At 35.9% G+C, this 20,117-nt stretch overlaps 2 protein-coding genes and 2 non-coding genes across 6 annotated transcripts in view; 2 read left to right on the forward strand and 2 right to left on the reverse strand.

Annotated features, from left to right (window-relative positions):
- The window catches only part of LOC113397681 (uncharacterized), a 70,034-nt gene extending 62,412 nt beyond the window's left edge, over positions 1 to 7,622 (forward strand). Inside the window, exons 14-25 of the mRNA XM_064218582.1 lie at positions 144 to 252; positions 766 to 955; positions 1,257 to 1,486; positions 1,578 to 1,769; positions 1,847 to 1,994; positions 2,258 to 2,474; positions 2,655 to 2,878; positions 3,614 to 3,756; positions 4,054 to 4,363; positions 4,420 to 4,550; positions 6,158 to 6,243; positions 7,546 to 7,622. Of these exons, the coding sequence (XP_064074652.1) occupies positions 144 to 252; positions 766 to 955; positions 1,257 to 1,486; positions 1,578 to 1,769; positions 1,847 to 1,994; positions 2,258 to 2,474; positions 2,655 to 2,878; positions 3,614 to 3,756; positions 4,054 to 4,363; positions 4,420 to 4,550; positions 6,158 to 6,243; positions 7,546 to 7,603 (2,038 nt within the window). The 3' untranslated portion in view covers positions 7,604 to 7,622. The remainder of the gene's footprint in view (positions 1 to 143; positions 253 to 765; positions 956 to 1,256; positions 1,487 to 1,577; positions 1,770 to 1,846; positions 1,995 to 2,257; positions 2,475 to 2,654; positions 2,879 to 3,613; positions 3,757 to 4,053; positions 4,364 to 4,419; positions 4,551 to 6,157; positions 6,244 to 7,545) is intronic.
- On the forward strand, positions 5,605 to 5,677 carry Trnar-ucg (transfer RNA arginine (anticodon UCG)). The gene has a single exon. It is a non-coding gene; the product is annotated as a tRNA-Arg (tRNA).
- A 2,466-nt stretch (positions 7,623 to 10,088) lies between the features above and the next one.
- On the reverse strand, positions 10,089 to 17,914 carry LOC113397752 (probable phytanoyl-CoA dioxygenase). Of its 3 annotated transcripts, XM_026636224.2 has the most exons (8): positions 17,765 to 17,914; positions 17,332 to 17,451; positions 16,482 to 16,593; positions 13,838 to 13,993; positions 12,998 to 13,144; positions 11,422 to 11,559; positions 11,071 to 11,205; positions 10,089 to 10,603 (listed from the first exon to the last, which is right to left on the reverse strand). In XM_026636224.2, the coding sequence occupies exons 2-8, from the start codon at positions 17,448 to 17,450 to the stop codon at positions 10,547 to 10,549; spliced, it is 864 nt and encodes a 287-aa protein (XP_026492009.2). In that variant the 5' UTR covers position 17,451; positions 17,765 to 17,914; the 3' UTR covers positions 10,089 to 10,546. The 3 variants fall into 3 exon arrangements, with proteins under 3 accessions (XP_026492009.2, XP_026492010.1, XP_026492012.1); XM_026636225.2 differs by lacking the exon at positions 11,071 to 11,205 and having other exon boundaries at positions 10,092 to 10,603; positions 17,765 to 17,912; XM_026636227.2 differs by lacking the exon at positions 10,089 to 10,603 and having other exon boundaries at positions 11,141 to 11,279; positions 17,765 to 17,912.
- On the reverse strand, positions 12,635 to 12,827 carry LOC113397753 (U2 spliceosomal RNA). The gene has a single exon (XR_003368849.2). It is a non-coding gene; the product is annotated as a U2 spliceosomal RNA (small nuclear RNA).
- Positions 17,915 to 20,117: the final 2,203 nt, after the last annotated feature.

Here is a 20,117-nt window from a genome sequence, read left to right on the forward strand (position 1 = left end):
GGAAAACCAAATTAACTTTGATGAATTTCTTAAATTGCCTTACTAAAATCTGAGCGACGTATTCCGTGGTGAAAACTTTACGATTGAACATTAAAAATGCTTTCGCTTTTTAAATTTAATTAACGTTATTTACTCGAAACTAGATCAACACCGAGAGTAGACACGTTTTGGGGTGGGCATGATGACATTACAGCAGCATCAGGATTTGAAGAGAACGGCGTTACGACGATCATGTTTAGAAAAAAAATTAAGGTTAGTTATTTTATCAAAATGTCTTACCGTTCATAATCATTACAATTTATATTATTGTTCTTAATACTTCATATAACATAAAAACTATAAATGTCGATTATAAAATTCAGCTAAAACGAAAAGCTTTCTATTTGAACTTAGTTTAATAATATAAAAGGAATAAAATATATCAATGGAAACGGATCTTTTACTTTCTTCCACTTTAATTTATTTTATTTTATTTATTTATTAAGATTCACCAGTGGTAATTACACTGTTAAAGTAATAATTATGCTATGTTACAAAGTTCTTATTGCTAAATGCATTACCTTTTAAGGTGAATACCGCATGCGAAAATAAGTGTGAGATAGTTATACATAAAAACAACAATTCTATGATCCTATGAAATTAAACAAATAAACAAAATCTACCAAACATATCAAATTGTTACATATAATTATTTATTTATAATATAGTTTTTTATAATATAGTTTTTTACATTTTTACTTTTAAATGTGATTAAAATTTCAATAGGCTAAAGAACCATCAGACCATTCGTTTGTTGACGACCTGATGCATGTGATATGGGCTAGAGGTCAGGAATATGGTCATTATGTACACTCGCCTCCTGCTGGTGTATCGAAGGGTGATTTCTATCGTCCTGACGAGCTGAAATACCATGGACACGGATCCCAGAGGGGAGTCACTGCTATGAATTTCTTTGGTAAGATATGCTTTTTGGTTCATTTCATTTCATTTCATTCTTTGGCATTTTATAAAGCAGATTAGACATTTTTTGTTCCTCAATTTTGAACTGCAATCCTTGCAGATAGTCTTTGGGGTGGTCGTAATATTTTTTTTATTTGGGATGGATCGTAATACGTTCGTAAGATTACCACGAGATATGATGTTCGGTACCATACTCTGCGTATATTTTTTAAATTTTATTCGAGGTAAAAGTCTTAATCGCAATTATATTTTAATACCAGAACGACATCATTATTCGTATTCCTCTTCTCCCGCAGAAGAAACGAAAACAACAATCTCCGGTGGAATTCAATCGTTAGATGACGACAAATGCGGCGCCCAGTGGAAATTTCCGTCCGACTGCGACGTCAAGAACGACACCTGCGAATACGTCGCGTCCTGGGAGTACCTGGGGCTCAAGAGGGGCAGAGACTCGGTGAGGTTCACCATAATGACCAGGAACGCCAAGTTCTGGACCGGCATCGGCTTCAGCGACAACAAGAAAATGGTAAGGGAGCTAGGAGTCGACGGGAGACGCGGATACATCGGAGGCGCGAGGCCCATGACACATCAGTACATCGGATCCGTCCGTCTCGCAGTCGCAGTCGGACGCCGTGCTGGGCTGGGTGGACCCGCGCAGCGGCCGCGCCGCCGTGCTGGACGCGTGGCTGAGCGGGTACAGCGCGCCGCGCGCCGACGCGCACCAGCACGCGGCGCGCGCCGCCGGCGAGCTGCGCGACGGCCGCGCCTCCTACAGCTTCGTGCGCGCGCGCGACACCGGCGACCCGCAGGTCGGTGACCCCGCGCCCGCACCCCCGCGCCCCGCGCGCCGCGCCCCGCGCCGCCCTAACGTGCGCTCCGCTTGCAGGACTTGGCGTTCACGGACGAGAAGTGCCTGTACATGATGTTTGTGACGCACGGGGGCGGATTCGATCCCGTCAGCAAGAGGACCAGCAAGCACATGAAGACGCCCTACGTCACGGAGGAGAGGGTTTGCATCAAGCCCTGCGGTCCCGGTGAGTTCGATACGCCTGCTGCCCTTTTCGAGGTCCGACCGTCACTTTTTGTCCTTAATTTGTATCTATAGTGTGTATTTAGCGTTTTTCTTCTCTGAGATGCAACAAATGTCGCTAAAAATTCTATCATACATATATTCACGTGAAAGCGATGTGATAGAACCGAATCCTTCTCTATGTAATGACGTTATAAAAAAGTTTTCAGATATCATTCAACATTATTATACAATAAAAAGAACCCCCAATCTACGTTATTCTTTTAGAGCCAGACGAGGAAGAACAAACAACAGAAATAGTACTGCCCGGCACCAAGACCTACTCCATCCTCCTTAAGATAACCGGTCTCGCTGATAACTTCCGACCTCCTGCAGTCGGAAGTCCCGACTTTGAAGATTTAGCGGTAAAGGTTTCCAGTAACCTGGCCCAGGAGTTGGGCAGAACTAAGGGATATCAGGGATTAGCTGTGAACGGCTTCATGCAGTACGTAAACGAATGAGAATATATAATTAATAATACGGTTAGGCGTAAAGCTCGTGTTAATAGTTGGCTAGTATTTAATGGCAATAAATAAATAACCGTGACATAAAATAAACAAAAATTCTACGTTTTGTTTAGTTGCAAATGTATCGTTCGATAATATGAAATATAAATATTTTTCAGAAACGAAACTAACGCAATTATCGCGGAACTGACTCTGAAGTCGACCGACTTGAACTCTATCGAGTCAGGCCGGTCGCTGGACGACGTCTCGCTCGCACTCAACGCGAGCGAGCGAGAGGACGACAAGGACAAGTGGGAGCGCGCCGTTAGAGACGCGCTGGCCGTCGGGCGGGTCGGGAACTTGAAAGTGGATCCCGAATTTTTGGTCTTAGAATCTGTGAATAGTATGTAATTTTTTTTAATTTAATTAATTTGTCAACTTTTGCAAGTTACATTTAATTTTAGATATGTATGATGATTATGATGATGACAATGTTTGCATGAGTAATACATTTTTTTATTTAATTACTATATTGTTGCAAGTCTAACTCTATCGAATATGACACTTCTTCATTTCAGATGTTCTATCTTGTTCTATATTTATATCTATCTCTTTATACAAAGATCTCATCAACCTACAAATTCATAAAACGAACAACTTACGTATTTAAATAACGGTTGTCTGTCAAGTTTCAAGGCTAATAGAAGACAAGATAAAACGGTCCGAGTATTGATCCTTGTGTGATCCCATACTGGTAAACTTTTCATATAGAAGCTGTACAAGGATGAGATAACACGATTTCGTTTCATACTACTTTTTTTTATTCAATATTTTGTAAAATCTAAATCAAAATATACTTTATTAAAGTAGGCTTTTGCAGGCATTTTTGAGTCATCATTTAATAAACTATATTAAGCGAAGCTAACAACAAAAGTGTTGTAACGATTGAGGGTCCTTTCAGCTGCCATTTATGGTTAAAAAAAATTAAAAACTTGAAAAAAAATAAATCGAAAATGGTAAGCACTAAGTTCGTTCCCGGTTCCTCTCGGTAGAATGCACTTCCGAGCCGTGTGTAGCGTTCGCAGCAGCGCGACGGATCGGATGGATCTAAAGTGGTCTAACGAGTGTCGTTGCGCAGGCCGGCAGCGGCCGGCGGAGGAGGCGCCGCGGCCGGCGGGCTGGCCGGCCGGCCGCCTGTGGCTGCTCGCGGCGTGCGTGGCCGCGCTCGTGGCGCTCGCGCTGCTGCAGGCGCTCTGCACGCTGGCGCGCCGCTCCGCCGACGTACGTGCACGCGCGCACGCGCACACGCGCACACGCACACACACACACACACACACAAGCACATTTGTGTCTTCCGCCGTCTGCTCGTCTGTCCTTTTGAAATAAATATAAATAACTTTATTGTTCAACACGATCGAACGGATAAACCTCGGCCCCTTATCGAATGTAGAAATTAATATATTTAATTAACGAAAGTTGATTTTAAAATTTTCAATCGAGCATGTACCAAATCACAGTACAATACGGCACATATTCATCGACTGCGGTTCGAGAGTGATTTTTCCTCAAATATTTCAGGATCAGCTGATCCCGAGCACGGCGTGGAAGGACTACACGTCGGCGAACACCAACTACGCGTTCGAGCCCTTCGAGAACGACGAGAAGTACAACGGCACCTCCACCGCGTCCCTCGCCCGGCCGACCGGGCCGCCCCCGCCGAGGCCCGGCAGCGCGCACGGGGGGGCCCCGAGGGCGCAGAGGGCGCCGCCCGACGGGCTCGGCGCCGACCGCCGCGACGGGGCGCCCGGCCGGCGCGACCGGCGCGACGCCCGGTTCGACCTCGCCGGCAGCCGGCACGACCTGGCCGGCAGCCGGCACGACCTGGCCGGCAGCCGGCACGACCTGGCCAACGGGCGCGCCGACGCCAACGGCGACGCCCACAAGGCGGCAGCGAACGGCTACCGGTCGCCGGGCGGCCGCTCGCCGGGCGGCCGCTCGCCGGGCGGCGCCTACGCCCCCCGCGCGCCCCGCGCGCCCGACACCCGCTCGCTGCAGCGCCCGCGCTCGCGCCCCGGGTGAGTGTCCGCCCCGACGATTCGCCGATCCGATCCGATCTCATATCGCCCCGGGTATTATTTTTACCAAAATACACATATATATGAACTCCGACATTATTTCCATGAGAATCATTAGCGCCGTCGACCTTTATGCGGTATATATGTCCTGTCCGAGTGGATCGCAATTAATGTCTTCACTGGCGATAACAAAACGAGGTGTTGTGTGTTCTATAAAGATTTACATGCCCCATATCTCCGAGGTCCGAGTATTTCGTTGCAAACGGCACAAATATGTAATGCGAGAACTCGTACACAGTTTTTAATGTCTTGTTGTACATTTTAAATCAATAATGCATCCCTAAGGAGTTACTTTGATAACTTCCGTACCGACAACTCCAGACATATGTTACACGGTGGCTTCTCGCTTATTATTATTTTTTCCTGCCGCACACAATCGGTGCGATCTCGTGCCCTTATCTGAGATAAAAGTATTTCTCTCCCCTATAAATTATTCGTATGCAAAAAAAACTCAAGCCGATCCGGTTACCGAAACACATTCTCATATATAATTAAATATATATATCAGCTATAAATTACATCTTTTGTAGTCTTTTAACGCGATCAAATTTACGTTTACAAAAATCAGTGAACTTAATAAGGTCTCCGTCGGTAGAATATACATATGTATTATGAAAATATTAATGAGCCTGGAACTCACGACACGGGGAATCCTAGTGTGAGTTTCAGGAATCAAGGCATTGTATGTAATTTCTAATAAAAAAAATAATAATTATTAAATTATTATTAACAATTAAAAAGGCAGGTTTACGTATACGATTTATGGGAATAAACAAACAATAAGTACCATTTTATGAACATATATTTAAAAAAAAATATATGTACGTAATAAATAAAATCAATTAAAAACAACATCTCGTTTAATTTTTTCAATAAAAATAATTGTAAATACCAATACAATTAGTATCGTAATAATTTCATTTGTAAAGTGCAAGGGTAAATAGTTAGGGGTGGAATCCCACAAGGGATGCTGAGTTCCGCGTCGTGTTCGTATGACCGTGTGGCCTAATGGATAAGGCGTCGGACTTCGGATCCGAAGATTGCAGGTTCGAGTCCTGTCACGGTCGATTACTATACTTTTTGTCTTTTAATTTTCTTTAGTATTATATAAGTTATTTTGTTTTTGTTTTAATTTAAATGTAATTATATGTTATCAGAACATATTTATAGTCAATATTTTTTTATTGAAGTTAATAGATTAAAATAGAATCTCAGTCCGTCTGACTGTATGATTTTGGATTTGAAAATAGAATTAAAATCATTATTAATTATTACTAAAGCAAAAATCAATATTTTGGAAAGTTTTAAATTACATACTTTGATAGAGAATTTAATTTTGGTGTTTTAGATGCCAGTCTCGATATCTACAGTTTATAGAAATATCTAGATTCAGGAATACCGACTAAAATTTTTTCCTCGAGTCTGGGTATACGACAGGTACCTACTGTAGATTCGATACCGTTTTGCGGTCGTCGCGGTCACGATTAGTACAACAAGTTGTTGTGGCTCTGTCAGCGTGCGGCACTAAATGTGTAAGTTGCCCGCAGCTACGGCGCGGCGGGCTCGCTGTCGCTGCCGCGGCGCGACGCCACGCCCGACTTCTACTTCATGCCGTCGCAGCGCAAGCACGAAGGTGAGCGCGTCGCCGTGTACGTGCGCAACCCGCACGCGCACGCACACGCGCACGCACACGCACACGCGCACGCACACGCACACGCCACGTGACACCACTCGCAGGCGTTACCTAACTCCATTCATATATATATATATCCCCCTCACCCATTTTTAGTACAGTATCATTCACTTTTTATTCGTTATCATCACAACTAGTCTATACGAATCGTTCTTAAGTTTGAATTATCACGACCTTACACTATAATTTCTGTGAATAATTACAAAATCATATTCTATAAACTATAATTTTTTTAGTATGAAAAAGCAAAATAAAGTACATTTATTTTATTTTTTTTATTAATAAACTATATACATCATTACCAACATCACTGTTTAGCCCACTGAAACAAACATGCGCTACGAAGTCATTGCTCACAAATCTATAATCATTAACTTACTATTAAGCTTATACATAAAAAAAACTAACTTTTTTATCTTCACTGAGCACAAAAATATAGTATGATTAGCTTTAAGTAAAAATACTTATAAGTTTAAGTACAAAAGTAACCACCTTAAGTTTAATTACAAATGTTAAAAATCTATAAGTAAATATGTGCAATGTGCAATAATAGATTTAAGTTTTATAAATAATATAAAACAGAAATATTAAACATTATATTATAAATATATAATAAAATAAAAATCATTTTATTTATACGAAACCAATCCTCAAATACAATATTAATCATTTTATCAATGCTAGGCATTAAAGACAAGAACTTATTAAACTACAAAGTGTTGCAAGTACAAAAATATATTTATTTTTACAAAGAATTATTTAAGTATACAATTATAATTTAATAACGCTTTTCAATATATTATTTTTATTTCATAATAAGTTTATTGTAGTTCTATTAATATGGAATAAATATGTGTTTATTCAAGTATGGCTTTTATTATGATTTACAGTTAGTAACTGCTATAAAAAGGTAATTATTATTTTCAGGGATAGGGCTTGTGACTAATTTTACATATTTCCAACTAATATCTTTATTTTATTAATTTATTTACTAGGACACACCATCCACTAATCATTAAACACTTATTTTATAAGTTACGACTAACAGGTTATACAGTGAATTTATCTTTAGACTGATTACAATACTTTTTTTTGTCACTATATTTACAGCGGTTTTATAATTTCTATTAAACTGGACTTAATAATATTTTCTTCTTTATTACATAAAACCTTTTTTATGTTAGGTGATGGATATCTATTGTTAATATGTAAATATTATACGTATAATATTTTCTTTTGCAGATTTCTGAACGAGTGTTCGATGACACCTGACTTAAGTTACCAACAGACGCACATATAATATGGAGTGTTGACTAAGTCATAATAAAATTCAACCGACCCTCTTCTCAGTGCTTTTTGATGTTTAATTTCCAAAATCTAATACATAAAAAAAGACTCTGAATAGTCTTATATTAAATTTTATCAAACATAAGTATTTTTAAAAAAAATATTTATTTACTGTGTAAATTTTCGTTTAGCTTTTATCAAGAATTATTTAACAAATATAGCAACACTGCTATCAACAAACAGACACCACGCTCCATGTTCTATGTTTATTAAACTTATAAATGTAAGCTCAATGTATGTTAAGCTCCCCTACAACTTCACTTTATCATTAATTCCAAACCATTTCTAGTCTCACGTCACAGTTTTAAATTAAGTTATTTGTCACCTTTCTCATGTTCTCGGTGTTGCCATAGCTGAATAGATGATATTATAAATATGGCAACACTGATAAATGTAAATATTTTGTTTTTGCTGTAAATTCGCAACTTCTATATACATATACCTTATTTTTTTAATATTAAGTGTTAGATACTATTTCTTTTAAGTTAATCTATATAACACATTTGTTAATACAAATTTATCATTTTTATTTTATTTTTGTATTAAAAGATAACAATTTCCGTTTTTATCTTGATGATATATGAGATTATGAAAATATATGTTTCGATTAAAATGAATGTTAACTGTAACGTTAAATATTTAGCTATTAATGAGAAATAATATTAATAATCGTGCTAATTTTACTGTAATGCAATGGAAAGAGACAGAACTATATTTCAACAGAGTAGTTAATATATTGTGTTTACTATAGTTAGCAACATTTTCTTTAAAATAATTTATTACGTCTAAGACTTGTACCTCAATTGAATATTTCAAATTCTTTTTAATATAAATATAATATATTTTAATTAGGAGTAAATCACAAAGGTGCTTAGAATAACTATAAACTGATATGTTGTGTGTTGTAGTTGTAAGTCGGACGCAGTGCTGATTGAGCGCGCTATGGTTTTAGGTTATTTTTAAAATATTGTTTACTGTTATTTGTAAATTGAGACAAAGTAATATACGGAAATGTAATTTAAGAATTTAATTAACACGAGTATTAATTAATAGGATAAGTAATTACCAAATCTAAGATTACAAATAAATATATATAAATGATATTTAAGTTCTTTATTTTTTTTTCTTCGACGTTCCTTCAAATTTAAAACCGACCAAAAATGTCCCCTTTGCCTATTTGTCAGCCTTTTACCTTCCAAACCTTACAAGATCTTAAAGACACTTTAGTTAACTGAATTAAATTTGTTCCAGTTTTAATTTATATTTTTTTTTTCAGTTAATCTTTTATTTTTTGAAGTATTTTAAGACATTTATAAAAATATGAAAACCACGTTGAGCGAGGGACGTTATTATAACTCGAGCGGGGGAGCTCGATGGGCTTGATACTGGTTATATCACAATACTAGCCAGTACGGCTTTGTACCCGTAAAATGTAGACAAATACTCCCTTTTAAAGTTGTAATTTCCAATAATCCTTTGTTGACGTTTTAAAATAAACTTTGCTTCAATTTCAGTTGTTTTTGCTGTGTTTTGACAATTAGTGTGGATAAACGATTTTATAAGTGGTTTACTTGGTGGTAGGCCTTTGTGCAAACCCGTCTGGGTAGGTACCACCCACTCATCAAATATTCTGCCGCCAAGCACTATTATTTGGTATTGTTGTTCCGGTTTGAAGGGTGAGTGAGTCAGTGTAACTACAGGCACAAGGGACATAACATCTAGTTCCCAATGGTTAATATTTCTAACAGCGCCAATGTCTATGGGCGGTGGTCACCACTTAACATCAGACCCATTTGCCGGTCCGTCTACCTGTAAGATAAAAAAAAAATAAGTATCGACAAATTTCTCGCATTTAAAAACAGAATGTAACAGGCTGTAATCGAGACGACTAGCTAGACAATAAAGGGGTTAAAATAAATAAAAAAAATATAAAATATTTATTACATTCATTTATAACAATGTACATATAAAAATATCACAATCTCCATTAAACAATTTAAAAAGATAACCTCTTCCACATTACACCTTTATGTATCCAACACCGATATTAAAATTCAATTAAAATAGTAATTTCTCTTTAATTTGTCTAAAATTATATTTAACAATGGTAAATATATCCTGATAAAGTTTTTACAACAGTAACTAACTAACTTCACAGAACAAGAGTCGTTTATTTGATATATGATTAATATTACAATTGTTTTTAAGAAATGTTTTTGTCTACAGTACATGTACAGCATCTCTGTATAAATGTTGCGTCAGGTTTTGGTCATTTTAATGATAATGTTTAAATTTATATACCATAGGGTGACCATAATTTAAATACTGTAATGCGAACTTTTAATATTAAAGCGGCAAATGCGGTCACCCCCCCCCATCCTTTTCGTAATTTAAGATCAAATTTTTTGAAATTTATTTACCGTGAGATATCAATATATGTAAAATGAATATGAGTACCAAGATACAACATTTAAATAAAGAATACTTTTTGAATTAGTAATTTAATCGTCTCAATATTACTTTAGGTGTAATTTGTTTTGTAAACGTTTTTGTACTTGTATGTTTATTTAAACATTTCCAGCCTCTATCAGTTCACTGTGTAGTTTGTTGACAACAAATTTTCAGCCTGCGTGCTGGTTCCAAGATTTATATTCAAGGTTTGAAGCTTTTTCACTGATGTGGGTTTATGGATAGAATATCATCCGAGACGCTGTATTAAAGTACTTTCTTTATAAGAAAGTCATTTAACAACGTTGACTTTTGTTTATAAAGTCGTAATATGTCATAATATTTTTTAGAGCAGTCGGTTTTTACTTAAGGTATACAGTTACTGTCGCTCGTAGCCTCCCCCGCGTCACTACGACCATGTGACCGGCGACCGGTGTCCCTGACATCGTTAGAGCTTAGACTGAGGCTGCACTGTTACCTGCTTACTTTTATATCTCCACGTGTCCTGAAAAAAAATAAAATATTTGTTTAGTTAAATAATAATTTTAGATATATTTTTGAAAAAAAATGTTGTCTAGCTATGATATTTCTTTAAGATTTGAATAATAAGAGTGTTGTTGTTTTATTCCACTCAAAAAAGGATAAAAGACAATGAAACAATTGACATTGAATGTTATCGATTTGTCGCGATCTAATTGAGCGAGAGTTTGAATAATCTATGATATAAATAATAGATTTGCAAAATAGGCTATTTGACTGGTTTTTCAAATCCATTTTACATTATTTAGTAGAGGTTAAGGAACCCAGTAAAAGTTGTTTTTTATAATTCTAGTACATATATGCTGAAAAATATGAAATTAAAAGTTCCATATTTAAATAGCGCGCGAAAACGCTACTTTGACAATATGGCGCTGCAATGGTGTGCGTGTGTGTGCGTGTGCGTGTGCGTGTGTGTGTGCGTGCGTGCGTCACCTCGAAGCTGATCCGCGCGCCGGTGACCCTGCGCGCGGCGCCCTCCACCTCCCGCGCCAGCGCGCCCTGCGGCGCCGCGCGCGCGTACGCGACGGCGGCGCTCGCGTAGTGCGCCGAGATGCACTTGCGGTGCCGCTGCGGGCGAACCGACACCAACACCGACCTTAGCGCTTTGTGCGACTGCACCCGCGAGCTGGGCGGCTGCCGTACTACTCAGTACGAGATTATATTCGTTATAAAATTGTCGTGACGATTCGAGTGCTTTTATGAGCCTACTCGAGTAAAGTATAATTTTATACTTTCATGTGGTTCAAATAGGTGAGAAATTTTAAATTTACCACGGTAACTTACTCCGCTAGTGTTAGCTCCGGATCCGTGTACGAGGAGGGGGTGGAAGAACACGGTGTCCCCGGGACTCATCTCCAGCTGCACGGGGGGCTGGCTGGTTACGGCCGGGTCGACGATTCCGTGGTACATATTGTTAGCGGCCTGGAACGTTCGACATAATACTGTGATCTTATTATATTTTATTACTTTTTTAGACAACGGCGACCCGTTAATCGAATAGAGTATGGTTAGGGGAACTAATTTTCAAACAGTGGCAGATATTATTAATAGTGTCATAAGAAACACTACGGTAGCTGCATTGTCAATTGAGAGCGGTTTGCGTTGCAGCTCGGATTCCATCTCAAAATGACAAAATCAGAAGAAAACATTTCACAAAATCTTACTTCAGACTAGTGTTGCATATCGATAGACTATCGATAGACTATCGATAGTTAAGGTGTAAGCGATACTATCGATAGTATTGTCACGTTTCAATACTATCGATAGTATCGATACTATCGATAGCTTCCCATGAGCAATACTATTGATAGTATCGATAGTTTTGTGCTATCGATAGCCAGTAATTTCCGATAGTATTACTTTCTCAAGATAAGTAGTTTAGTAGGCCAACTATAGTGTATATTTAAATAAATGAAATTAAATTACCACAATATTTGTTTTTAGAATTAAGACATTTTGTGCGGAATAAGGAATAATGAAAAATTTTAATGTGAAAAATGTCGTCAATATTTTTTGTGTTTGATTTATGAATAAACATTATAAATACTCATAACATTAAAAAAACTTTTAGGAGGATGGTGGCATTACAATGAAACTTTTTTGTAGTAATCTTGACTGTAGCGATTAGAATACATTACGAATACATTACTTACTATATAAAACCAATACTATCAAAAAATCACTGGCTATCGATAGCGCAAAACTATCGATAGTAGCAATAGTATCGCTACTGCCAATAGTACTGCTTACAGAGAGCTAGCGATACTATCGATAGTATTGATCAATACGATACTATCCAAATCCTGAATAGTTTTCGAGGTCAACTATCGATAGTCAAACTATCGATAGTTCTGCAACGCTGCTTCACTCTCAACTTAAAACATTAAAAAAAAGCAAATGTACCGAAATGCTCATCAGAATCTTGCAAGAAGATAATAACCAGTTTCGACGTGAAATTCTCAGAATAATGGTCTCTTGTTACGATGACTTATATTAGATTATATAGGCCGATCCCGGCGGCACTGCAATGCCGGGCCGACCCGTGACGGGAGTGGAGCGAGCCCCGAACATCCCGTCGTGGTACAAAAATCAGTTTAATATACTGGTCCCGCAGTGCGGGAACTTTCAGATATTAAGCTGAAAAGAACAGATACTACACTTTGATCTTAGCCAAAAGGCCGAGAAGCGATACCGGAACCAGACGCGCACGTGAACGTCATTCACCGCCAGAACATCTAGCCAGCGCGATGTAGAAATCGACACCGACTGTGCAGCGCCACCTAGCGGAACCGACGCGAATACGTACACCCCTTACTGACAGCGCCATCTGTCGAGTTGCATCGAAATGTGCTTTACTTACGGCAATGTTTTCGTGTGGGTAGAGTATGTTCCGTTTGTGAGATTGCGGTAACACGTAGAGGCAGCCATTTTCGACGTTGACGTCATCTATCGCGGTCCAAGCGGCGATAATTTTTTCGGCGGGACCAAATGGAAAATAGAACATATCCTGAAATTTATATATAATCAAATTAGTAAATTATAAAAATAAAACTTTATAGTATACTTGCAAATGATCTACTTGGTGGTGGAGTTTTGTGCAAGGCCCTCTGGGTAGGTACCACCCACTAATCAGATGTTCTACCGACATTCAGTTATGCTTGATATTGCTGTTTCGGATCAAAAGGCGAATGTGCCGGTGTAATTACAAACACAAGGGTCATAAAATCTAAACTCCCAAGGTCGGTGGCGCATTGCTGTGATGTAAGGAATGGTTATTATTTCTGACAGCGACAATGTCTATGGCCAGTGGTGACTGGTGACCATTAACCATAAGGCGGCCTAGTATATTACAATACGATTACTAGTTGTGCCCGCGCATATATCTTGAACTTAATATCAAGTATACATATATATATGTATGTATGTATGTATGTATACATTATAAACACGCTTCTTGTTTTATACCTAATAATTACATGTTTCTTTACGAGGTTTTCCTTTACTTGTTGAGTTCAGTGGCTAGAATACTCGAATGACGAAAGATTGAAGGGGACACTAACACCATTGTAAATATGGTTATTTGAAAAGATCAACTGTGTGAGTTTCTTGTCGTATTCCGAGGCTGCTTTCCGAAACATTAGCAGAGTTGAAATATCGACGGTTCTAATTGTTTTAATGCCATATTATTAAGTTTACGTACCTGATGTGGAGGATGCCTCGTACTGCCCGAAGGTTTATTGATGAACATGCTGTTCATCACCCGTATGTCAGGGCCAATGAACTGCGTCACCACGTCAATCAGCCGAGGATGTTCCGTATAAGTCATGAATACATCGTCGTAATGGATGTCTTGAAGCTGTTATAATAATTAAAGACAATTTATTTATATATATTACACTTTTGTTGAGTGAGTATAATGTTCCTCGCGACCAATCTATTTAGTAATCCGAGGGTATGGATGATTACGTTAAATACAGAATGACAAAAGAATGAGAAGCCGATTTCGATCAGGAAAATGTGATCCAAACTTACGGCAGCTATTTTTAATGGAGATTAAAAACATAAAATTTCAGGGATATTCAGATTATTACACGATACCAATTAAAATACCAAAAATATAACAAATAAACATGGAAATATATATATATATTAACTTTACCGATTCATACATTCAAAACATTTGTTAAAAAAGAGTGGAGTTAATACTTTTCTGACTTTCAGGCGGGATATAATATATATATGTAATTGTATTTAACTGACATAAATTTATATTTTAAATCTTGGAAAAGAGTAACCAGTGAGTTTCTTGGCGGTTCAACTCGTCGGAATCCGAACCAGTGGTAGCTTTACTTGACATCATTCTGTAAATTGACGATTCAAAAGTGCTTGTAAAAGCCTTCTTGAATAAAGTATAAATTGATTTCAATATTTTCAAAAATAACGTCGAATATGTACATATGTATGTATGTGTTATGTCAGTTTAACCTCGTGACGCGAGTCCGTGACCCGTAACATGCCACAAAAGGCTTCTAAGAAATAAATAATTGTTTTGCTTTAAATAATACTAGTGTACGCCCAGTGTCTTGATTACGAGATCCTGGGTTGTAACTGCAGGTCTTTACGATAAGTTATTGAGTTTTTCAGTCGAAAAACTCTCACTAGCACCGAGTTTGGAAGTTGGAAGTGAGGACCCGTTTAGAAAAACACGTAAAGCGGTTGATTTTTCGCCAGATTTTTTTTCGGTCTTGTCGACTATTCCTTCCTTATTTCGTAAGGGAACAGAGAGCAGTATCATACGTGTGTGTGTGTGCACAAACACAGTTACACTTATATTATAGAGAGAATATGACCTGCGTATGACCTCTTCTCCCTTGATATTAGACACAATGACCGTCACGATCGATCAGGAGTTATTTGGCGGTAGAATATCTGATGAGTTAGAGATACCCAGACGGGCTTGCACAAAGCCCTATAACCAAATATATTCATATGACACATGTAGATTTCCTTACGATTTTTTACGGTTTTCCTTAACAAATTAAATTATAAATATACTAGTTGCTGCCCTCGGCTCCGTTCGCGTTTTGGGGGTTGGTACTCAGGTGTTACGCAAAAAGTATGCCCGTAACCTTCATTGGAGTTCAAAAATATGGTAAATTTTATCAAATCAGTTCAGCGTTTTGGCCGTGAAGGAGCAACAGACAGACAGAGTTACTTTAGAATTTATAATATTAGCATAGATGAAACTCATTAGAGCTCAACTCATCGGACCTTCGGATTCCACTTTGGAACACAATAATACTATGGTACACTTGTTGTTTAATTAAACACTGTGACATAACGATTCAAAAGTACTTTTATGAGCCTACCTGAATAAAGAATATTTTAATTTTGAATAAGTGACTGGTACTTACCCAGATGCTTACACAAAGCTCTACTACCAAGAATACTATATTTAAACCTACACTGCGCCTCATTACAATTGTTTTTTTATTTCTTTTTATTTAATAATCAATACTTAGATACTTCAACAACTATTTATAGGATGCTGCAGTGTAGACATTTTACTAATAAAGTCTTTAAATTTACATAAATTTGGATATCAATCAGGTACACACATTTACAAATGTATTCAAATCAAATCAAATCATGATGTTTGAAACCTAAGACTTGAGTACCAGTTAAGAAGTGAAAGCGGAACAAATGAACAAACATTTGTACATATGATCATGATCAAACTCCAGAGTTTATATAAGGTTAAACCAATTATTATAAAGGGCAATATGTATAAAACCTGTAGGTATATAAAGCTATAAAGCCCTTCGAGTATTTGATCAGTATGCAGGTGTACTCAATATAATATATAACTTTAATCTAACACTCAATGAAGATTTCATCATTATATTCCAGGAAGTAGTAAGGGAGGCAAGAATAATTAAAATCAATATATTGTCACGCCAATTTATAGTGGGTGAAACTGCAAAGCATAGCTAGTATAATAATATTATATTCTAAACCTGTACAAAAAAGCGTTGTGCAAGCGGGCTGGTAATACTAGGTACCATCAACTCACCATATATTGTACCACCAAACAACAATACCTGATATTGTTGCATTCCGGTTTAAAGAGTGAGTGTGCCAGTGGAACTACAGGGACGAGGGATGCAACATCTTAATTCCCGAAGTTGGTGGTGCATTGATGGCGTAAGGAATGGTGAATATTTCTTACGGCGCCAATGTCTATAGGTGGAGGAGGCCTTTTACTATCAGATGGCACATTTGTCGACCAATAAAAAAAATGTCTCTTCCTTTATTATTTCACTTTTAATAAAAAAAAATAATACCTTATTAATCAACTCCTCTCCTGTCATCCCCTTGGCCTTAAGGGACGCTTCCTTTACCACAAGAATGCTGCCCCTATCCACAATGCCTTTGCAGAATTGAAGAAACCTCTGTCTAAAAAAAAAAAAACTTAAACTGTTATTTATTCTGTTACATAAAATATCACATCAATTTTAATCTATATGATATTTTATATAATAAAAAATGAATAAGAATTATACGAATATAACTTTGATAGCAGTTTATATTTATTGATATTAGGGCATTGTCCGAGTCTGTTGGGTAAGTAACGCCCACTTCTCTTTATAATAAAATAACTTCTTTTTTCATTTGTCATTTTACTTATATATATATAAATATTGGATAAAATACTATAAATGCGAAAGTAACTTTGTCTTACACTGTGTGTCTGGCTTGTTACACCTTCATGGCTTAAACACTGAACTGAATTAGATGAAATTTGTTCTATATTACATATAATTTTTTTGTGTAAATTTATACTTTTTTTATTAAACTTATTGATACAATAAATTATTTTGATCTTCAAATGTCAGTATGAATATGGTGAGGTATTAATAAATATTTATTATATTCACAAGGTTTTACAACATACTTCATAAACACTGTAATTGGTATGTTACCGACTAAAATATTAAAGATCTTTATCCTAGGTGCTTTATATTAAGGAAAAAATACTTTTGTATCCAAGGTAACCTAGAATGGTTTAACTATATGCTGCCTCATATAAAAAACTTCTATAATAATAAGTTGGATCTATGAAGCTTATATATTTTAAGAGTATTTATTATGTTACATATTTAACAATTTACAACAGTTTCTCTTTGAACTTACTTATAATTGTATAATGTTGCGAAGTCAAATAGCCCTTTAATAACCAAGTATCCATTGTCCATATAAAACTGACGCTGTTCTTCAGATAGTAAGTATGTGTTAGGGAGTTCGGTCAACATGCTGAAACATAAAATTAGGCTGTCACCCCTGAACTTTGCTAAAATTAAAATAGTAATTAATTAACTGATAGAAATTAATTACTGTTTATGCATGGCAGGCAATTTAAATAAAATATGCCTCCCTAGGGCATATTCTACCACCAAGCAGGCAGACACAAACATATGAGGTATTGAAAAAATAAATAATTGTAAAAAAAAAATTATAATGAAAAACAAGTTACATTTAGTAGGTATATCTTATTTACATTGAAATATTTACGACATAAAACTGTGCAGTTTTAAATGCAAATAATTATATTATTTAATGTACTTACATGGTCGTTGAGAGTAATACTTAATTAAATATAGGTACTTGCACTTCACTGTACACTTACAAAATATTTAGATTTATATTTATCGTTCATAAACAATGGTTTTTAATCAAATCAACACCTTACGTCCTATAAGTTAAAATGACGTATTCTGTATGTTTAATGTTTATTGTTTGATGAATCCTTTACCTTTTAGTTAGTGTTGCGACGAATTGAAATAAAAAAATCGAATGATCGTACACAAAACCGAGTATAAATCGACTCGATTTTGAATTCGCTTCGTTTATATTAAATAAATACACATTATACAAAACTACGGTAATAATATGGCTCGTTTTTGCGTTTACAACATGTAAAATTTTTATGTATTTTTTGTCAATATTTGATTTTGTGTCAAATTTTGTGTTTGAATTACGCAAATAGATCAAGAAATGCATCTGTTCTTGTTGTGGAAATTATTTAATTCAAGGTAAGCTACCTAACGATACCTATTAGAATGTTATTTGTAAAAGAATATGAATAGTACCTATAGTAATTTGAATAAGTAATTTTATAAATAATTAATTTTTTGCTCGCGTTAGCATGGAAATTATTGACATCTTATAAAGTATGTTCTTATCGTGTATTCATAATTGGTCCAGTCTTCGCAGCTACCGTCTTGGTCGGTGAAAGTAAATGCTGTTAAAAAAATAATAGAATAAAATGATATGTATTGCAATGCTTTTAATATGGAACTGTGTTTTGTGTCTCTTAATCGTTTATGTGATACCAAAATCGATTATCAGGTTGTCAGAAGTAACCATTAAATATATTATCTATTAATAACTAACTGTTACCCACCCGCTTCGCTGGGCGTTTTAAAATGTATTTAAAATTAGTTAGCAAAAAATCGAAATTGAAGCGCAACACACGCACACACACTCAATCACACACATATACATTAACCTAAAACAGTTGAATAATGCTTCTTCATTTATTTAAGAAAACAGAAAATTAACGATTAAGTTTTGTTATAGCTGCCATGAGGTTTAACGGCATTATATATAGTCTATCATTTCCGCAATCACATGTTCTTACTGTATACAATATAAATATTTATAAAGATTGGTTCAATCGTTCTTGAGTTATAGCGGGACATACAGTCAGACACAAAAATTTCAAAAATGGTAAAACTGATGTCAGTGAGTCATAAATCAATATTTATGACGAAATTCAACAAAAAATTGAGTGTACAGACAGGTTACAGATTTATATAGTCTTTTAATAATTATTTTTAACGAATATAATACTAGATAATTTCCATTGGTTCAGTATATTTTTAGTCAATGTGTAGCATTAATTGCAATGCAAATGCAATGATTTAATTTTTACATAATATAACATAACATAAAATCAAAAGTGTTTAATAATTTTTAAACATTTTATATTATTTTCATAAAATAAAAACAGATCTAATTAGATTTTTAAGAATCGCAAAGATGTCTGACCTGTTAGATCTCCCCTCCCACCCAAAATATATGGCCAGCTGGTGCATCTCATCAATGGTTAAGACTTATCCATCTATCAATATATCAGGCGCAGAATGATAGGCTGTATTGTGTACATACTTATCGAAGTAAGGGAGCTTTATACTCCAATACCTTTGCAATAACTTTATTCCAGTCTGAATATCAGAATTTTAGAAAGAAAAAAGTAATAAAAAAAAATTATTGACCTATCCTGGATTTTAAGCCCAGATCATAAGGATGTAAATTATGCTTATAAATATAGAACAAAGAAACAATTCACTATAAACTATTGTATGTCTAGAATAATATAATTCGCAATGCATGTACTATGTAATATGAAATTAATGTACCTATCTGACATGACAAGCGAATTTTGCGCATGGTTAACATACGGTTAACGAGAATTTCCTACCTCCAGCGTGTGATTTACAAGGTCACTATATACATACGTTTGCCAAGGCTTATAATACAGCGACCGAATAACAAATGGCAATAATTGGTATTGCATTTTGATGATATATTCTATAATACATTATTACAGACTTTTTAAGATTGTGTTGTTCTTATTTGAGTGAGTTTATTACAAGCAATACTTAGGCAACAGAAATTATTCTTCATTTAAGCAGGTCCATTAAAACACTTTTGAATCACAGTCATGTTACAATATTGAATGAAATGTTAAGCTATTAGCGGTTCGGAAAGTAGAATCTAGAGTAAAGAACTGGTAAGAAACTCAGTAGTTATTATTTTCCGTCATTTTAATTTCAAAGTTTATGTCAATAAATATATACAATTAAATTTGTATATATCCCACCTAGAAACAAATATTAAGTTCACGCTTTTATTAA

Source organism: Vanessa tameamea, chromosome 23, assembly GCF_037043105.1.
Source record: "Vanessa tameamea isolate UH-Manoa-2023 chromosome 23, ilVanTame1 primary haplotype, whole genome shotgun sequence".
Taxonomy (NCBI): Eukaryota; Metazoa; Arthropoda; class Insecta; order Lepidoptera; family Nymphalidae; genus Vanessa; species Vanessa tameamea.

Bases quoted from the DNA above. Each gene is read 5' to 3' on its own strand.
- LOC113397752 (XM_026636224.2), bottom strand. From the start codon at position 17,450: ATGTTGACCGAACTCCCTAACACATACTTACTATCTGAAGAACAGCGT. The intron at 13,145-13,837 runs GTACGTAAACTT...TATAAATTTCAG, and splicing joins CGAGGCATCCTCCACATCAG to GATATGTTCTATTTTCCATT. The intron at 11,206-11,421 runs GTAAGTTACCGT...GTTCGCCCGCAG, and splicing joins CCGGAGCTAACACTAGCGGA to CGGCACCGCAAGTGCATCTC.